The sequence below is a fragment of the Sciurus vulgaris genome, assembly GCF_902686455.1.
Source record: "Sciurus vulgaris genome assembly, chromosome: 7".
NCBI classification, from domain to species: domain Eukaryota; kingdom Metazoa; phylum Chordata; class Mammalia; order Rodentia; family Sciuridae; genus Sciurus; species Sciurus vulgaris.
In genome coordinates this window covers 138,539,336-138,558,894 of record NC_136467.1, presented here as the reverse complement: position 1 = coordinate 138,558,894, position 19,559 = coordinate 138,539,336, and the positions used below count along the sequence as shown (strand labels likewise).

General features: G+C 40.3%; 1 protein-coding gene across 2 annotated transcripts in view; it reads left to right on the top strand.

Annotated features, from left to right (window-relative positions):
- The window catches only part of F13A1 (coagulation factor XIII A chain), a 167,871-nt gene that overhangs the window by 10,962 nt on the left and 137,350 nt on the right, over window positions 1-19,559 (top strand). For both annotated transcript variants that reach the window (XM_079147894.1, XM_079147895.1), the window contains exon 3: window positions 3,890-4,078. In XM_079147894.1, coding sequence (XP_079004020.1) covers window positions 3,890-4,078 — 189 coding nt within the window. The remainder of the gene's footprint in view (window positions 1-3,889; window positions 4,079-19,559) is intronic.

Here is a 19,559-nt window from a genome sequence, read left to right as displayed (position 1 = left end):
CCCACTACGCCCCACCAACCAATCGTCTCTCAGGTTCTTGAATAACCATGCCTCCAGCTTCAAACATCCTCTTTTCTCTGCTTGCAGCGTTGTTTTCCGTCTTCCTTTCCACGTGGATTGTTTACTCCTCTTTTGGCCACTGTTTCCATCTTATTTCCTTCAGAAAAGTTCCTTAAATCCCCTAGTCTGGTTAGGGCCTCCAACCAAATAACCCCACCCACTACCTTATCCATCCTTTAAAGGCATATTTATCCCACCGCATCATAATCATTGGCTCACTTTTTAGTATCTACCGCTGGGTGTTTTTAGCTTGTAGTTATTAAGCAGTTGGCTTGTCAATATTCATATCCATGACTTGGATGACATCGTAAAATAGCACATTACAGAAATCCTGGAGTGCAGGAAGATAGAATATTAAATGTATTGAATGCACAGTTAGGGTCTAAAATTACTTTAAGATCGTAGAGCAATGAACCAATTCAAGAAAAAGTGATTTACTATGAACATACATAAGACCTCAAAACTGAGCTTTAAAGAAGAAAACAATTGCATAAACAAATACGGCCCAAAGCAGCATGAATTAGTGATTTGTAGGGATCTGTGTTGACATTTAACTCACTATTCAGGGAAATGACATTAGAAAGAATTGTTAAGGGTCTTGCTTCACCAGATCCTTAATATAGATCTACAGTAAGGTAAGGGTGATCAAGATGCTAATGATATGCTGAGCTGAATTAATATAAATACACTTTTTATTTGGTACTGAGGATTGGACCCAGGGGCACTTAACTACTGAGTCATATCCCCAGCCTTTTTTATTTTTTATTTTGAGTCGGGGTCTTCCTAAGTGGCTTAGAATCTCACTTGGTTGCTGAGGCTGGCCTTGAACTTTCAATCCTCCTTCCTCAGGCTCCAGAGTTGCTGGAATTAGAGGCATGCACCACCACACCCAGCGAAATACACTATTTATTTGAAAAGATGTAATGATCTTATTGTAGTTTATTGAGAAAACCACAGCCAGAGTAATGTGCTCAGTTCTAGGGAAAACACCTCCAGAGAGAAATTGACAAAGTGAAGTATATTCCACAATAGAGTGATAGGTACAAGTTCTGAAAATAATTTCTTAAAAAACAGCTGAAGAAATGGAGACTCAGAGGAAGCCTAAGAGCAATCTCTAAATATCTCAAGAGTGCCAGATGAAATGAATTGGGGACTTCCTCTCTATTTAACCCAAAGTCAGAACCAGGATCAACAATTAGAAAAATTACAGGGAAACAGATGTCCATTTATCTTAAAAGAATTTTTCAAATAATCAGATTTGTTTAAAAATGAACTGTTCAGCCTGTGAGAGAGTTTACGATTCACTCAGAGACTGGGAGTCAAGTTCTAGGACTTCATGGAGATGGTTCATGCAGTACATAGCAGGTTGACCAGATGGCCCAGAAAGTGTCGCTGCAAGGCTGTGATATTCATAGACTTTTTCCATGGGTAATGATGAGTGAAGAATTGATTAAATCTATTTCTGAGGACTTATATTTTAAGGTATTAAAAAAGTATTAAAAAGCACTGTGCTAAAAAAAGAAGACTAGAGGAGTTGATTACTGAATTCATTTTCACCTGGGACATGGATATTTCTCCAGCTCCTTCTTTGACTGGTTTAACACCAGGACTGTGACCTTAATAGTCAGAAAACTTAGGAGAAAGGCAGCTTGGAAAAGAAAGGTCTAGAAAATTAAACATAATGGAAAGAAAGTGCCCTTCAGGGGACCATATACTACAACGGGGTTCTGAGATGAGGCAAAAATAAAACTGCATTCTGCATTTTCCGTTTACTGTAATGCTGTAGTCAAGAGTAACCCGTGGAGCACCAGGCCATCTGAAGTGGCTCTGCCAGAGCTCATGTTCCACAAGCAACAGTTCACCTGTGAGCCCACCATGAGCCAGGCACAGTGCCAGACCCACTGTAGCCTATTGCACTGCGTCTTCATAGAAGTTCTCAGCTTTAATATCCTAATTTTAAAAATTACCTAAGTAATTTTGAGACTAGAGGTGAAAATCCAGGTTTGGTTGATCTTTGAATTTATCAAAGGACTCCTCATCTTTAGAATGAGAGAGGATCTTGAAGAGTCTGCATTATCTTGGCTCATGGTTTCAGAGGTAACAGTCCACGGTGGGCCAATTCCTTTGCTCTGGTACTACAGTGAGGTAGAACATCATGGCAGAAGGGCATGACCAAGGAAAGGTGTTCAGTTTATGGTAGCCAGGAAGGAGAGAGAGAGGGGAGAGGGGAGAGAGAGTGAGAGAGTTTGAGAAGCCATGGACATGCTATAGTCCCTACAACATGCCATGCTCCACCTACCTATAGTTACCACCCATCAGTTCTTTCAGGTATCAGTGAATTAATTCATCAGATGGATTAATCCACTCACGATGTCAGAACCCTAATCATTGCCTATAAGCCCACCTCTGTACCTCGCTGCATTGGGGATCATGCTTTCAATACATGAGCTTTTCAGGGGACATTCCAAATTCAACCTTTAACAAACAGAGCCCAATTTCTTAGTTTTGCCTAAAAGAATGGGACCCAAGAGGACCAGAAATCCTGCACAACATTCCTAGACTTCTGTATAAAAGTAAAGAAGTCTTTGGGTTACTGCAGGGAGATGCCTTAGCATGTGTATAAGCTCAGAAACTGTGCTCTCAGAGAATAGCATGTTTACAGTCACAAGGGCAAATTGTGTAGCAGACAGGGTCAGGGAGAGAGAAGGAGGGCAGAAAGCCAGGGCAGCCCACCCAACCTTCTCTTCCCAGTGACCCCATGAAATGTCAGATGCACGTATGGAAGTCAGCCTCCAGGGTCAATCTTTTAAACTACAATGTAAACAGGTAGTTAGCATTGCTTTCCCATTGAGTGATCCTTTGCAGAAGAGAATGGGAAAAGGGCAAGGGGGAAGCTGACCTCTATTCATGATCACAATGGTTCAGACTCTGCTAACTCCTTTCATGCATGTCATTTCACGTCATCTCATGTCACTTTCATAGATGTCAGCTCCTGTTTCATATTGAAGCATAACATGTGTCTGAAATAAATATTGATGTCCTCATTTTATGATGAAGAAATGAGGTTAAGTAATGCATACAAAATTAGATGACTAGTAAGCATGTAACTGGCATGTATACTAGTGATTTCAAAAGAGAGGAAAAACCTGGAAATTCTGACACCAAACAGACCAGGGTTTGACTTCCAGATGGATCAGAAGGAAATGAGAGGCTGCTTTCTGCTGTAAATGGAAGCTATCATATTTAACATACAAGTGTTATTTTCCTTTCTCCAGACCTGTTCCCTCTCTTCCCTGCCTTTGAGGGACCAGGTCTACTTTTAGAATTACAGAAGGATTGAGCATTTGACCTTTCCTGTGGAAAGAGGAGAATTTTGGATTAATGGCCAACTTTGTCCTTAGAACGTCCCTTTGAGGCTTTGTCAGATTCAATTCCTCCCTTTTGAAAGATAGGAAAATTGAAGTGGCTGTGTCACATAGTGAGGCATAGTCATGATGGGAAGAGACTAACATAACACAAATCAGCATGAGGCTGAGAATCTGAAGACTTGAACTCTGGCCCTCGCTTCTCTGTGTCTAGATCTATTAGCTAAGCATCTGTCTCTCCTGAAGTGAGTGTCCTGTGATCTGAAATGAGACCACGGATAGAAAAAGCTTTAACAAACCCTCTTCCAAAGCAAGACTGTCACAAGAGGCTGACTCTCAGATCGGCTCCACGCCCCTCCCAGGGCAGAGTTTCATTCAAAGGAACTGCTTTCCTTCTTTGGGATAAATGTTGGTTTTTGAGATTGAATCGAAACCAAAGTGACTTAATGGTTTTCTGCTTGTAGACTACCTGAATGTCACGGACGTTCACCTGTTCAAGGAGAGATGGGACACCAACAAGATCGATCACCACACTGACAAGTATGACAACAACAAGTTGATTGTCCGCAGAGGGCAGTCTTTCTATGTCCAGATCGACTTCAATCGTCCCTACGACCCCAGGAGGGATTTATTCAGGGTGGAATATGTCATTGGTGAGTACCATGTGCAAGACCTAGTCATGAGAACGTGACTGAATGACTGAATTGCAGAGAGAGGTGGACACAGAGACAATTGCATGATTTCTTAGCATTGTATTTAACAATGGTTGATACTGAGATGACATCTAGCCCCTGGATCTCCCTCAGTTCTAAGACAGGTCCACATCATGCCAAACATCAACAATTTGGGCCTACACTGGTAGAAAACTAGCATAAATAAAAGTAAATTCAATTGACATAAAATGTTAAATAGCAAAATTATTTTTCTCCAAACAAATGGGTTTTGACATCGAATAGTCATGATGTTTTATTTATTGCCATGTTGGGTCTCGCGTGCTAAAAATATCTGGCCATCTTAACACATGATGTCCACATATGCATTTCCCAAGGTGTGTTCCGAGCTCATCTAGTCTCATGGGATGGTCCGTGAAAACTGGATGGTCCAATAAAGTTCATGAAACACTTTGGGCTCCAATCTCCTCTTGAAGATTGACAGTGCTCATTAGCATCAAAGGTTCTGGGAAGTAATGTTTAACTTTGGTCCAGTGACTTTCAAATTTATTCGATCATGGCATCCTTTTATTAAGTTATACCTATTAACATTTAACAGATTTTGGTAAACATTTCTCTAGGAATTTACAAAACAGGGAAATGTGCACAGAAAAGTAAGGGTGGTTTAACAGAAGGAAATCTGTCCCAATAATCCTATACACAAATTAAAGAACAAAATTCGGCAATCAATCAATAGTGCTTGAAAGACACATGGTAAAATTCAGCAGGCATTTTTACAAAGAGCTTAAGAAAAGCAAAAGTATAAGAAAGTTCTTCAGTTATAATGAAGATTATTTACCCCAAAACAAAACTTAAGTGGAAAAAAGTCAACAAATTTAATTAATTTGACAAATTAGAAAAGCCTCTCACTATCCTTTTTGTCTTATTGTTTTAAAGAATCTAGAAAATGAAAAATACAGAAGTATCTGTTATAACACTGAAAAATAAGAGAAAAAAACTGTGTATTTCGCTAATATTATGATTGTGTATGTTGAAAACCAAAAAAAAAAAAAAAAAAAAAAATCGAAGGGAAAAAGCACAGTATTTTTAGGACTTGGTAAGTGACTAGTCAGAGGATAAATGCATAAAAATCATCAGCTTTTGTCTTTTTAGGTACTAAGCACCTAGAAATAAAAATAAGAAAATGTATTTCATGCATAATAGTGACCAAAACTTTGAAAAATCAACTAAATTTTATAAAGCAAGACTCAAAACATATATACATCACCTGTTAAATTTTAATGAAAGACATAAGAAATCAATGAAAAGGCAAACATGCTCTTGGATAGGAAGTTTCTGTATATATTTTTAAAAACTCCCCGAAGATATCAGCCAAAGGGTATAACATTTCAGTTAGACAGGAGAACAAGTTTCATGATCTGTTGCACAGAATGGTGGACTAGTTAATAATAATATATTTTATATTTCAAAACTGCTAAAAGAGTAGACTTTAAATGCTCACACCCTAAATGATAAGTATGGAAGGTGATGGATATGTTGAATAACTTCATTCAGTAATTGAAAGATGTATACAGGCATCATAATATCACATTGTACTTCATATATATAATTATTATTATTTATCAATATGTAAAAGTCTTTCAGTTAGAATCCCAATGGAGTTTTAAGGGCTTTCTGTTTTTTTAATTTCTTTTGGACTTCAACAAGACAATCTTAAAGTTTATTTGAAAGAATAATTACCTAACAAAACCCAACAAACTACCCAAAGAAATAATAAGCAACAGAGTATCTTCTATCAGGAGCAGCTATTGGGACATACTATAAAAGTATTTGGAGGCGAACACTAGAGAATCCACAATTGTATTTCAGTGTTTAAGAGAAGTTAAGATGGTTAGAAATTTCATGGAGTAAGAAGTATATGTGAAGGGTTTATTTGTTTTCTGGGTTTTTTTGTTTGTTTGTTTGATTTTAATAAAAGAAACCAGAACAATAGGCTCTCCAACTGGAAGAAAATGAAAAAATGATTCTCATACCATACGCAGTAATAAATTTCAGATGGCATAAATATAAGCATAAAACAAAAAACCTTACAAGAAAATTTGTGAGAAAGTTGAGCAAATTAAACTAAGCTGAAAGAAGTTTAGAAAACAAAAAAGGCATAAATACATCAAAATATCACAAATGGCCTTATAAATGACCAAATATAAATTTATGACCAAAAATATTCCAAATGCAATAAATAGAGGATAGACTTGAAAAATCATTCAAAGCACAGATCACAGATAAAGGGTTAACTTAAGACAGTAAACAAAACAAGCTCTTACAAATTGACAATGTGAAGATAAGCAAAAGAGAAATATACAAAGAATGTGAATAAGCAATAAACAAAAGAGGAAACCCAAATAGCCTGTAATCATGGGAAAACACACTCAAATTTCACTGGTAGACTGGAGAAGCAAATATCTCTCAGACTGGCAAGAATTTGGAAAAAATGTTAATATCTTTTGCTGATATGCATGCAGAGAAAAGCAGGCATTGCTGACACAAGTGTGCAATTTCATAGTATTTTCATAAAGCAATCCAGCAATGTCTCCTAATAGTAAAAATACATATGGCCTTTGACCTAGCAATTCCAATCTTAAGCATCAATACCTAAGGTACTTAAAATTTAGCTTATAAAGGTAGGTATTACCAACTATAGCATTGTTTATAGTGACAAAAATCAGCATTTCAATAGTGGAGTGGTTGAATATATTGGGATAAGTTCCATAATGGATAGCTATTTTTAAAAGAACTAATTAAGCTGATGCTAGTGACTTCAAGAAAGGTAATGAGTTAGAAAAACGTATAGAGGAGTCTGCAAATTATTTTCTATGATTTTAACTGTGCAAGAGTCACCCATAATATGTGCAGGACATTCCAAGGGTCTCAGTGGACACCTGAAACCACAGAGAGAACTGAAACCTATAGGTATTGTGATTTTTTGCTACACATATATACTTATAATAGTCTTATTTATAAATTATGCACAATAAGATAACATAATTATAATGCAGCAATAATTATAGAAGAGTATAATAATAAAGGTTACACGAATATGGTCTTTCTCTCCCACCCTCTCAAAATGTCTCACTCTGCTGTGTTCACTCTCCTGTGATGATGTGAGATGATACAAAGTCCCCGTGATGAGAGGGTTTGAGGTGAATGAGGGTGTAGGCCTTGTTTCCTGGCATTAGGCCACTGCAGTAGGTTTGCTGGAACCGGATCACCATGACATCGGGACAGGCATGTGATCACTGAGATGGCTGCTAGTGACCAAGGGCCAGGTAATGTGGCCCTTGGGTTTTTGCTGGACAAAGAGATGATTCCCTTCCTGGGTGGGAAGGAGAAGAAAGACATGGGATTCATCCCCCTATGCAGAATGGTACATGATTATGAATTACTTATGACATTTATAAATTGTTTATTTCTAAAATTTTTTATTTAAACTGAGGTTGACTACAGGTGGGTCAAACTGTATCAAATGAAACTGCAGATGAGAGGGGATGACTGTATTGAGCATAGATCTATCTGTCCACTGTTGTGAGTGTAAACGAGAACCAGAGAGACCCACTGAGGGGCTGACTGGGCTTCTTGTGGGAGTGCATCTAAAATAAGGGGAAAAGAAGCAAAGAGGCATAGGAACTAAGCAAGAAAAAGAGGAAAGATGCAAACGTGAGATGATTACATGCATGAAAATTATTGATGTATATGAGAATATATATGAACACATGTTTAGGTATATACATGTTTAGGTATATATATGTATATATAGTTTTTTATAATTTTATATATATATATACATATACATATACTATATAAATTAAACTAAAAAAACTAAAATTATCTGACCTCCAACTACTTGAGAAACACAGTTTGTGCTTTCTTGCATTTACAAGTGCAAATTGGTGTATAAATGTGGGAAACACAGTTGGCTGAAACCAGAAGAGAATTGGAAAGGGGAGAAAGTTCACAGATTAAACATCCTTGTGGTGATTGGGGTCCTGCATAGAATTGTCTGTCATGCTAATTGTGGGGCGAGAGAAGGGAGAGCTACATTATGATTCCTGAATGTTAAGTGAAGTACAATAATCACAAATTCAATAGTATTTTGGGAGTAGACTATTATTGTTAATATGCATTTTAAATATTTTTACCATGGGTAGTTCCTGTGAGGAAAGAATCCACAGCTAATATTAACAGTATTTTAAAATCTGATGAAAATTTCTTTTTATTTCTCCCACAGTTCATTACCCATCTCTTTTCTGTGTACACATGGCCTACATGTGTCCTTATTTGAGCACAAGGACTAGACTTCATTAAAATGCCCTTGTCATGTTTATAATAGAATGGCCACTCTTGTTTCCTATGTGTGTCAGTTGACACCCATTTGAAACTCTGCATGGTTTTGTCCTAACTCTAAGGGAATTTTTATCTCCGCCTTTATAGGGAAGCCTTTAGGGCAGTAAGAAGGAGATAGGGATGTTTTGGCTTTGAGTTGGGTTTGTCTGAGGTCTGAGACCCTCTCCTGAAGACCATTCAGAAAATAATCCTGAAAGTGGAAATCTTAGGAAGACCATTGAGAGCATCTTAGGTTGAGTTGCTAGGAAAGGAAGGATATTTGTGTACAGAAAATTGACTGGAGCGAGCTCTCAGAATCCACATCTGTGAGGTGGGAGGGATCAGTGCTGGGCTAGGGAGGAGCTGAAGAAGATCAGGGCCACCTGGGCCTCATGGATGGATCAAGGTGAGCTTTGGAGCCAGATGGGAGCTTCAGAGTTGAACCGCTTCAAGGCAGAAGCATGGGCCCTTTTGACCACAGCATGGAGGGGTGGCGAGAAGGGAGGCATTGTGACCTTAGTGTAAGTGGCTCCCTGTGACTGAGGGCAGACCTCCACGAGTACCTCCGGAATGGGGGCCCTCCGCCAGCCAAGGGAGGAACAGGGAGAGGTCTGAGATGCTACCCAGCATCTCTACAGTGTGCATTTGAAGTTCCTGAACAGTCATGATACAACTTTAATTACTTCAGAGAAAAGGGAGAAAAAGCATGGCAAATCTTAATTCTAAGATGAAAACTTACATACTTTTTAAAATTTTTTAATTAGTTTTAATTCGTTATACATGGCAGTAGAATGCACTATGATACATCATGCAAAAATGGAGTATCATTTCTCATTTTTCTGGTTGTACGTGCTGTAGGACCCCACCGATCAAGTATGGTATAGGCACACAGGGTGATGACTCATTCCACGCCCTGCCTACCCCCACGCCCCCTCCCTCTTCACTCCTCTCATACTTTTTTAAACCGACTTCCATTTGAAACCCTTCTCAGAGCCTTTAACGCCTGCCTTCAGCGTTAATCTGTACTCCAGGACACATGGCCATCATAGGCACTATTACATTAAAGGATTTTCTACTTCCAAATTTATTGTAGACACAAGAGAAAGAAAAAGCAAAATTCCACATCGTGCATTTTGATGTATGAGAAACCAGGCACACTTTTAGAAGGCAGTTAAAGGACCAGACGCGGGGGTCTGTCGTGACAGGTGTCCTTGCTGCGCAGGAAGTTACAGAACAGCCTCAGCTTCCCACCGTGATTAGACTTGGGGACGGCATTCTTGGGCACTCACCAGGGCTCAGAAGCCATTCTCCTAAAACGCTGCTCTTGTTTAAATGGGACTGAATAAAGCTCTGGAAATCGGATTTTTAAGTGTAATGCGTACTGAGAACAGACAAGTATTGAATGTGAACTGGAAATTAAATTAAATGCCGAAGTTTGTGTATCCAGATGCACCTCAGTGCTGGGAAATCCAGAACATGAAAAGACTGCTTTAAAAAACAGAAAAGACATTACTTTTACTTTGTTAAAAAAAAAAAAAAAAAAAAAAAACAACCAAATATATATGTGTATATATATATGTATATATATTCATCATATATATACTTATATATAAATAAACGTGTTTTCATATATAAATTCTTATATATAATGAATAGGCAATCTCTTCAACTATTTATTCTAGAGCATTGAAAACAACTGGATTTTTCAATAAATATCACGGAAGCACTTTTAAAGAATGTAACTATTGCTCAAAGCTATTATATAAAACTACACTTCATTGCTAAATACTTGCACTTAATTGATTCCACTTTGCATTGCTAATGTTTCATTGTTTCCCTGTGACTTCATATAAGGTCAGCTGGGATATGGTGTCTCCTTGTTGCTATCCTCAGAACCTAGGCCATGGGATTTATTCATAAGTGACTCCACCTTCTAAGTTCCTCCTTCCTTCCTTCCTTCCTTCCTTCCTTCCTTCCTTCCTTCCTTCCTTCCTTCCTTCCTTCCTTCCTTCCTTCCTTCCTTCCTTCCTTCCTTCCTTCCTTCCTTCCTTCCTTCCTTCCAATATTTAAGTAAATAAAATTTTAATACACAAGTATTTTTGTGGTACCAGGAATCGATCCCAAGTAATTATTTTGTGTTAAGCAAGATGGCCCCAGATTTCTCCAGGACTGCTGGGTTCTCCAAGGAGAGACAGTGAGCAGGAGAGTTAGAGCATTCCCTCCACTAGGGATTCATGAGTTCGTTACTTATTAACTGCTGGCAGAGCACAGCTATCTCTGAGAGTTAGGTGGGAAGTGTTAATGAATTTGAGGAGGTAGGTGTGGCTGAAATATGTGCTTATAGCCTTTTCTCTCTTTCCCCTTCTGAGCCTGCAGCCCTGACAAATCATGAAAGGCTTGGAAAGAGTGTTAATTATAGGTTTGCTAACCTGTAGTTGGAGCTGTGAAAGCTTAGGAACAGCTTGTGGTGTTAATTTGCTGTTACTTTAACATGGACCCCCTACTTCTTTAATACCCAATTGTGGAAGAAAGCTGGAAAGAATTCTTTGCTGTTTCCTTACCAGCTTTCCCAAGGCCAGAGAGGTTGCTTGACCTAGTCAACCCTCCCAGGTAACCACAGGATCTGTGAGCACGCTTCTTTCTTCCTGGTGTCAATCACAGAGGCTGGAAGCTGTCAAAGTCAGGACTTCAGAGGTTCTCTTGACCTTTTCCTCAGTCCCCAGACCTCCATGGTTCATATTTCTGGTTACAGCAGAAAGAAAAGGGGAAGGATGGCAACAGCAAGACCAGCCCCTCTTATCAGGAAAACAATAACCTTTCCAGAAGTTTCCAGGAAACCACACATGGTTAATGTGCTACACTTATCTGTAAGGGAAGCAGTGAAAGTATTTCTTTTCCCCAGTATCTTCCGAGGAGAGGGTCTAGGAAGAACGGATAATGGAAGACCAGCAAGGCGTGCTGGAGACCCCATCCAGATTTGCCATTCTATGGTACCAGTTGCAACCTTCCTGAGCTAGGCCGCTCACAGTCCAGGCCTCACATGCCCAAGCACTTCCACAGCCAGGTCAACTGCACATACCCTGCATCATTAACCCCATGGACCATCCAAATATGACCACCAACGCTTTGTTAATTTTACTTCATTCAATTCTTGAGCAGCATTTATCAAAAACCAACAGCAGTGACAGACTTGTGTATTTTAAGGATGGGGAGGACATAAAGGATTCTCATTCAAGATAGCTTGTTCCTGTCCACTTTATGGGCTGGGAATAAAACTTGGAGGAGAGATGCTCAGAGAAGGGAGGAGAACCAGGGCTGTGGTTGCAGGAATGGAGAACAGTGATGGGATTTGAGAAATAGTTGAGGCAAAAATCCATGGGACTTGCAATTGTGTAAGAGGAGAGAGGGAAGAAAGCATCATGGTCATCTCCCAGGTGGGTGGCTTATTGGGGCTCTGGTGACAGATGCTGGTACTTCCAAATGAGATAAAGAATGCAGGATATTTGGGAGAAAAAAGGTGAGTGTGGGAGGTGATAATGGCGATAACGTCTCCCATTGATAATGTACAAAGGTGCCTCCCAGGCAAGGGTCTTTCTGGGTATTTGGATGGTGGTTATCATTTTTCAGATGAGATTAAAGTTGGAATGAATAAGTAACTTGCTCCAGGTCCTAACCTGCAAAGTTCTGGGGCTGCAATTCAAACTCACCTTTGGGTAGGAGCCTCTCTGAAGCACAATGCAGATGTTCTCCAGAGGAGCACTAGAGATCTTCGGAATGTGAGTCAACAGATGGGATTGTCTTTGAACCTGGTGCATTTGAGGCACTGAGGTTATTCTAGGTCAACATGTCCCATAGACATTATAAGGCTGAAGCAAAGGGAAGAAGTTTGTGTCGGGTAGATGGAAATTTAGAATGTATATATAGATGGACAAGCTTATTTGGAAATTAAGAAGGAAGTGAAATTAAGACTCAAATTCTGGAGAAAAACCAACTTTTAACTGGAATCCCTGAAGGGGACAAAGACTGTTATGGATTGGATGTGAGGTGTTCCCCAAAAGCTCACATGGGAGACAATGCAGGAAGGTTCGGAGGAGAAATGATTGGGATGTAAAAGACTGAACCCAATCAGTGAATTAATCCCTGACGGGATTAACTGAAGTGACAGGGTATGGCTGGAGGAGGTGGGAATTGGGGCGTGGCTATGGGGTACAAATTTTATATGTGGAGAGTAGAGACTCTCTCTCTTGTCTTCTTGTTGATGTGAGAGGCTTCCCTCTGCCACACTCTTCCACCATGATGTTCAGCTCACCTCGAATCCTGAGGAATGGAGCTGGCCTTCCATGGACAAGGACCTTTGAAACCGTGAGCCCTCAAATAAACCTGACCTCATTCTCATTGTGCTGGTCAGACCCTTTTAATCACAGCAGTGAAAAAAATGACAGAAACAAAGACCAAGTGATTAGATAAGCAGAAGGAAAACAGGGGAGTCCAGTGGCACTAAATCTAAGCCAGTTGGATAATTTAAAGAGGAAAGAGTGACCAAGTTTATCAAATATAACAAGATGCTGTGAGATAAGGACCTTCCATAGACCTTAGCAGTCGGGAGACTCGGGTTACTTGTAAGAAGCTAAATTTTAATGGTCTGAAAGTAAATGAGATGTGAAGAAGTAGGTGTAGCAGATGTGGACTGATCTTTAAGGAAATTCGAAGGAAAAGAAAATAGTTGGATGGTAGCTAGAGAATAATGCAGGTTAGAAGAGGGATATTCTGATTCTGGCAATTGTTTTAGGATTGCAAGGACTTGAATGTATATGTAGGGATCCAGTCAAAAAAGAACCACAGAGAATCAGGAGAAACATTGGATAATTGAAGCAGAGTCCTGGAGGAGGTAGATGCATAAGGTGCTATGGCATGAGTGAGGGATGCATCAGAAAAAAAGAACCCCTTCCCTCCCAGGGTGTTGACAAGGGATGAGAATGTGAATGTTAGGTACAGAGATACAAAACAGCCTCATACCTGTTGACCTCAAGTTATTTAAAATTATAAGAGGTGAGCAGTTATTTCAGGAGCCAAAGGGAAGCAAAGAACCATTCTTAAATCTGTGTATTAGTCTGTTGTCTGTTGCTATAACAAAGTACCTGAGGCAAGGCAATTTATGAAGAAAATAATTTTCTTTAGCTCACTGTGTTGTAGGCTATAAAAGTTCAATATCAGTTAGTCCCATTGGTTCAGACTCCCAGTGAGGAACTCATTGGCTACCTCACAACATGGCAGATGGCATCACAGTGGGCGCATATATAAGAGAGAGCTCACGTGGAGATACAGGAAGACAGAGATATCCAAGCATCCAGCTTCTTCTTCCGGTAATCACTGTTTCTCTCGGGAACTAACATTAATCCTAGTGAGGGAGATGCCCCTCATGACCTACAGACCTCTCAATGGGCCCCAGCTCCTACTGGTTCTGCCACCTCCCAATACTGCCATGCTGGGGACCAAGCACTCAAATCACAGCAGCCTGAAAGCCAAATCTTTTAAGATGATGTCTCTCTGTGGATTTTTGTTTCACAAAGTCCAGATAAAATTATCATACTGATGTGTGATTTTCACATACATAACACAGTTTCTCTGTTGAGAAATTTCTTGCCCAAAATCACACAGCTGGCATCATGGAGAGAAATATGTCTTAAACTGCTCTCTCTACCATTTTATGCTGTCTTTTGCTGAAAGAACAACACGTTGCTGTTCATCATTTTGAAGGAACACTTCTGTAGGTTATCATTCCAAATTTTCCTCCTGTGGGTTTCTGCATTGACAGTCCTGTTCATTTTTAAGCATCACTGTGAAGTTGCTAATAATGGCATCTAAGAAACTGGGACAGTGTTTCCCAGAGTGTTTTCCTTGTGAACACCTGCCATGGGAGATGCTCCTTGGGAAAAGAAAGACTTTCATGGTCAAAGACATTTGGTTCATGCTGTGTTTTGTGTCTCTCCTGAGTCCCAACATGTGCACAAGAGGCTCTGAGCAGGTACCAAGCCAAAACCAGATCTTGTGTATGCCAGCATTTCCCAAAATGGTTGTAATACAAACAGTCCCTTACCACATCTTTATTTACCCAACACCCCTTAATTAAATGCAGAACTCACCCTAAGAAATGCTCAAGTACCTGTTACCTTTCTATTATAAATACCAAGGAGGTGGATGGTGATCTTTGAGTGGATTTGTACTCTATGTGTTATGGTAACTTCATATAATGCTCATGGTTATGTTTTCAACAACTTAGATTTCATGCCAACATTAAAATAACTCTACCAATTTGGCATTTATATTCAGTTACTTTTCAATTTGATTTTTCAAATTTGTTCTAATTAGTTATACATGACAGTAGAATGCATTTTGACACATCATACATAAATGGAGTATAACTTCTCATTCTTCTGATTGTATATGATGTGGAATTACGCCAGTTGTATAATCATATATGCACATAGGGTAATAATGTCTGATTCATTCTACTGTCCTTCCTGCCCCATACCCTCTCCCCTCCCTTCACTCCCCTCTGCCTAATCCAAAGTACCTCTATTCTTCCCTAGCCTATCCCACTTCTTGTGAATTAGCATCTGCATATCAGAGAAAACATTTGGCCTTTGGTTCTTTGGGATTGGCTTATTTCGCTTAGCATGATGTTCAGCTCCATCCATTTACCAGCTAATGTGATATTTTAAGTATCCCTTTTTATATTTGAATATTTATTTTCCATATTTTCACTTGACTGGTTTTTATTTTTTTAACCATAAAATCCTTTGCCTTTCCTATTGAATGTGCTTATTGAATGGGCTTATCTGCAAAACCCCAGGCTGGGATTAGAGTGGAAAGATGCATCCATGCCCTGCATCAGAGGGGTCACATTTGGAGGGAATGGTGAGTTCCTTGCCAGCTTCTTGGGCAACATGCCTGGGTGGCACGTCGGAGAAAGTGGCGGACTGAGGACAGATGGAGGAACTCCCCAGGAAGTGCTCTGTGAGCTGGGTTTCAAAGAACGAGTAGGAGCTGACCCAGGAGGGTGGGAAACATCTACACTCTATGGGAAAAAGCAGGAGAAAGAAAAGTTCAGGGGAGTATGAACTTGGGAACGTATTGATGCTTTGACTGGATTGGAAGCTTAGATGTTATTCTATAAATAGCCTCTATAGAAGAGTTCTAAGTAGAGTGTCAAGAAAATTTGATTTTTCCCCCTTTTGGATCAGTGTGGTAAAAGCATTGAAGAGAAATTGGAAGACCAAGGTTGTTGTCAAGAACATTAGTAAGAGACTTGGGAAAAATCCCCCTAATAAATGATAGTATAAACATAGGCTATATAATCCCCCCCCCCCAGGAATCTTTATTTATTCTACAACAAGAAGTAGTGAAATAGGTGTTTTTTTCCCCTTTGCATAATACAGCAAGATTCACCTGAGATCAGGTAATTCACTGTGTTTGGAGGAATAAGAGTGGGCTCCAGGCCTGGCCCTCTTCCATTTGAGGTCGTTTCAGGGACAACTCTTCATTGGATGGACAGGCTGAGAGTAGCACAGCAGCAGAGAAAGATTGAGACTCAGGCGGATCCTAGTCAGAATCTGGGTTCCATATTTGAGAGTAACAATAGAATTCCTCAACTTTTTACACCGCTGTTTCCTTATCTAAAATTAGAATTATCAAACTTCCTTTAGACAGCCATGCTGTGATTCAGATGAGTATCTCCCAGTCCCATGTGTTAAAGGCACAATGACGGAGATGGTGCTACTGAGAGGTGGTGGAATTTGAGGCCTAGAGGAAGGTCTTTAGGTCTTTGGTGGTGTGCCCTCAAAGGAGGTTATGGAATCCCATTCTCTTCCTCTTTTTCTCTTTTTGCCTCCTGTCTAATGAGGTGAGCAGTTTTTGTTCTGCTGTGTACTCTTGCCAAAGAATAGGGCCACCAAGCATGGACTGGAACTTCAAAACTGTGAACCAAAATAAATATTTTCTCTTTATAAGTTAATTATCTCAGGTATTTCATTATAGTAATGTGACACTAATATAAGCCACTTATAGATTCAAGGGTATAATGTATATGAAAGTACTTTTTCTTTCTCAACAAAACTGGGAAGCAGAAGGGTAGGAATAAAGCTCATTAAAAATCTGGAAACCAAAGTTCAAAGGAATTAAGTGACTGATCCAGGGCTGCAGACAAAGGATCTAAACAGACATTTGTCAACTGAAGAGACACAAATGACCAACATGTACAGGTGAAGCTACTCAACGTCACTCATCACCCAGGAAGTGCAGATTAAAACCACTGTCACTTCATACCAGTTAGAATGTCTGTTATCAAAAAGATGAGTGATCGAAATATTGGTGAGAAAAAGGGAAATATGGTGAGAAATATGGGAAATATGGTGAGAAAAGGGAAAACTTGTGCTCTGTGCTAGGAATGTAAATTAGCCATGAGGGAGAATAACAGAAAGATGCCTCAAGAAAAAAATAGAATGACCTTATGATCCATTAGTCTTACCCAAAGGAATAAAAATAGGTATGTTAAAGAAACATCTGCACTTCCCTGTTCACTCTGGTATTATCCACAATAGCAAAGATATGGAATCAACCCAAGTATCCATCAATGGATGGATGGATGAAGGAAAAATGGCATATATTCCCAATGGAACACTATGCAGTCTTTAAAAAGAAAGAAATGCTATCACTTGCTACAACATGGATGGAACTGGAGATTATTCTAAAGTAAAATAAGCCAGCCACAGAATAACAAATAGGGTATGATCTCACTTACTTATAGACTCTCAAAGAGTCAACCTTATAGAAATGGAGAGTAGAAAGGTCGTTACCAGAGGCTAGGAGTAGATAAGAAAAGGAAAAATATTGATCAAAGGGTAGAAATTTTCAGTTATGCCAGACAAATTTTAGAGATTACACTGTTTAGTGACCATAGTGAATAGTAATGTACACTTCAAAATTGCTAAAACAATAGTTTTTTGATGTTTTCACCACAGAAATATGGTAATTGGTGAAGTAATGGATGCGAATTAGCTTGCCTGAATCTTTCTACAAAGATTACACAGACCAGAACTTCACGTTGTGACCTCCAAACATATTATTTGTCAATTAAAAAGAAATTCACATACACACAAAAGAAAATACTTTGAAAAGGCAAACAGGAGACTGCTGGACTCTCTTCGCTCCTATTTGCAAAGAAAGAACCACTGAGCCTCCAAACAAAAATACCCAGAGTCCTTGCAACGTTCCTGCTGAAAACTTAATTAGTCAAAGTAGGAACGCTGAGAACCCAGCAGCTAAGTTTTGCCTGGAATTATCTGCGCAGAGTTCCAGCTGAAAGGGCAGAGATCATTTCATCTCAAAGTTGAAGGGCTGGCCATCCTTGGTCTAGTGAGGGAGACCTGGCTGTATCCCTCCCCCTCCCCCTTCCTTCTCCACTCCCCCCTCCCCTTCCCTTCCCCTTCTCCTCTCCCTCTCCCCTTCTTCCCTCCCTCCTCCCTCTTGTCTCCCCCATTGCCCACTTCCCCCTCCCCATCACCTCTCCTTCCGCCTCCCCCTTCCCTGTCCCCCTCCCCCTTCCCTGCCCCCTCCACCCCTCCCCCTTCCCTGCCCCCTCCTCCCCTCCCCCTTCCCAGCCCCCTCCTCCCCTCCCCCTCCTCCTCCTCCCCACACCCTTAGGTCTCCCTGACTTGCCTTCCACCCTTGCTCCTCTGTCACCCTGCATGCGTCTTTTGATGACCTCTCAGGTTTGTGAGGTTTCATAAGCCTGGCTCATTAGCACCCGCGTAACTGAAAGGAGCCTACCAGAAAGGTGCGCGCTGAACTGAGGCATGGCGCGGGGTGGGCCCTCCCAGGATGCTCCACAGAAACTCTGAGAAATCCTGTGCATGTGAAAGGTCGGGGAGACACTTAGTGAAAACTGATGCGCAGCCCTTCTCGCTGGCACCTCAGTCTCCGATTTGAAAGGAGCCCCCACATCAGTGGCATTAGACTCCCCTGGAGTAAGGACGCCATGGGCTCATGGCTCAGCTCCGGTGCCCTCTCCTTCCTCCTGTAAGGATTGAGGAGGGAACAACTGGAAGCTCTTTGAACAGCTTAGAGATAGTTGCTTCCTAATAAGATGACCCAATTATCAGCCTTATTTTAAATAGTGCAACTGTATAGGAGAGCTAAATCTTTAAGGTATTCCTTAAGGAAGTGTAACCTACAAAAGTGCTACTACAGCAGCAGCCAGACAGGCAGGAGATGACCACAGTTGAGCTGTAAAGACGGGGACTTCTTTTTCTATCCTCTTCACCCTCCCCTTCGCAGTATCTCAGCCCCTTTTTAAATCTTGTCTCCTCTCAGAATTTTCTTCAGTCTCTGTCTCTGTTTCTCTCTCTCTCTCAGGCCTCACTCTTACTTTCATGCAAATGTCCAAACTGCCTTGCACATGTCCAGTTAGAGGAGTAAAGCGTCACCCAAGGGAGGTGGGCAACAGTTTTTGGTCAAGTGCTTCCTCAGCCCCCTGGAAGTTGGGGTGGGATGCTCTTGATGATGCCCATCTCCGAATGAAACCTGGATTGGACGTTTGGACGCTCCTTTGCCGCGTGGTGGGAAGTCTGGCTGCCCTTTCTTCAGCTTCTCTATTACCTTCCCATGTTTAGGGACCTTTATAGCATCTCACCTGGTTCAACGAAATCCTGATGCAGAAACCTCTGTTGTGTCTAGCACTTTGGGATACCCACAGGGAACTTCGAATTATGTACATCCCCAAGACATTAATTTTAAAAAGTAATTCAGAACGACCAATAGAGTAGAAGGAAGGGAACAGGGGGAGGGAGGAGGGGAGGGAAATGGGAAGTGCTGAGAATGAGAGCAGATTATGTTCTATGCTTTTATGTCAAAATGAATCCTCAGGTTATGTATAACTAAAAAGAACCAGTAAATAAATCATATGAGGTATTATTCTTCTTCTGCTCAATAGAAGGAAAATAAAGAAAAGAGGAATTTAAGACCCCATCCCTGTCCTTACTTTGATTCAAATTTATTTATTTATTTTTGATTGACAGGCTCTAAT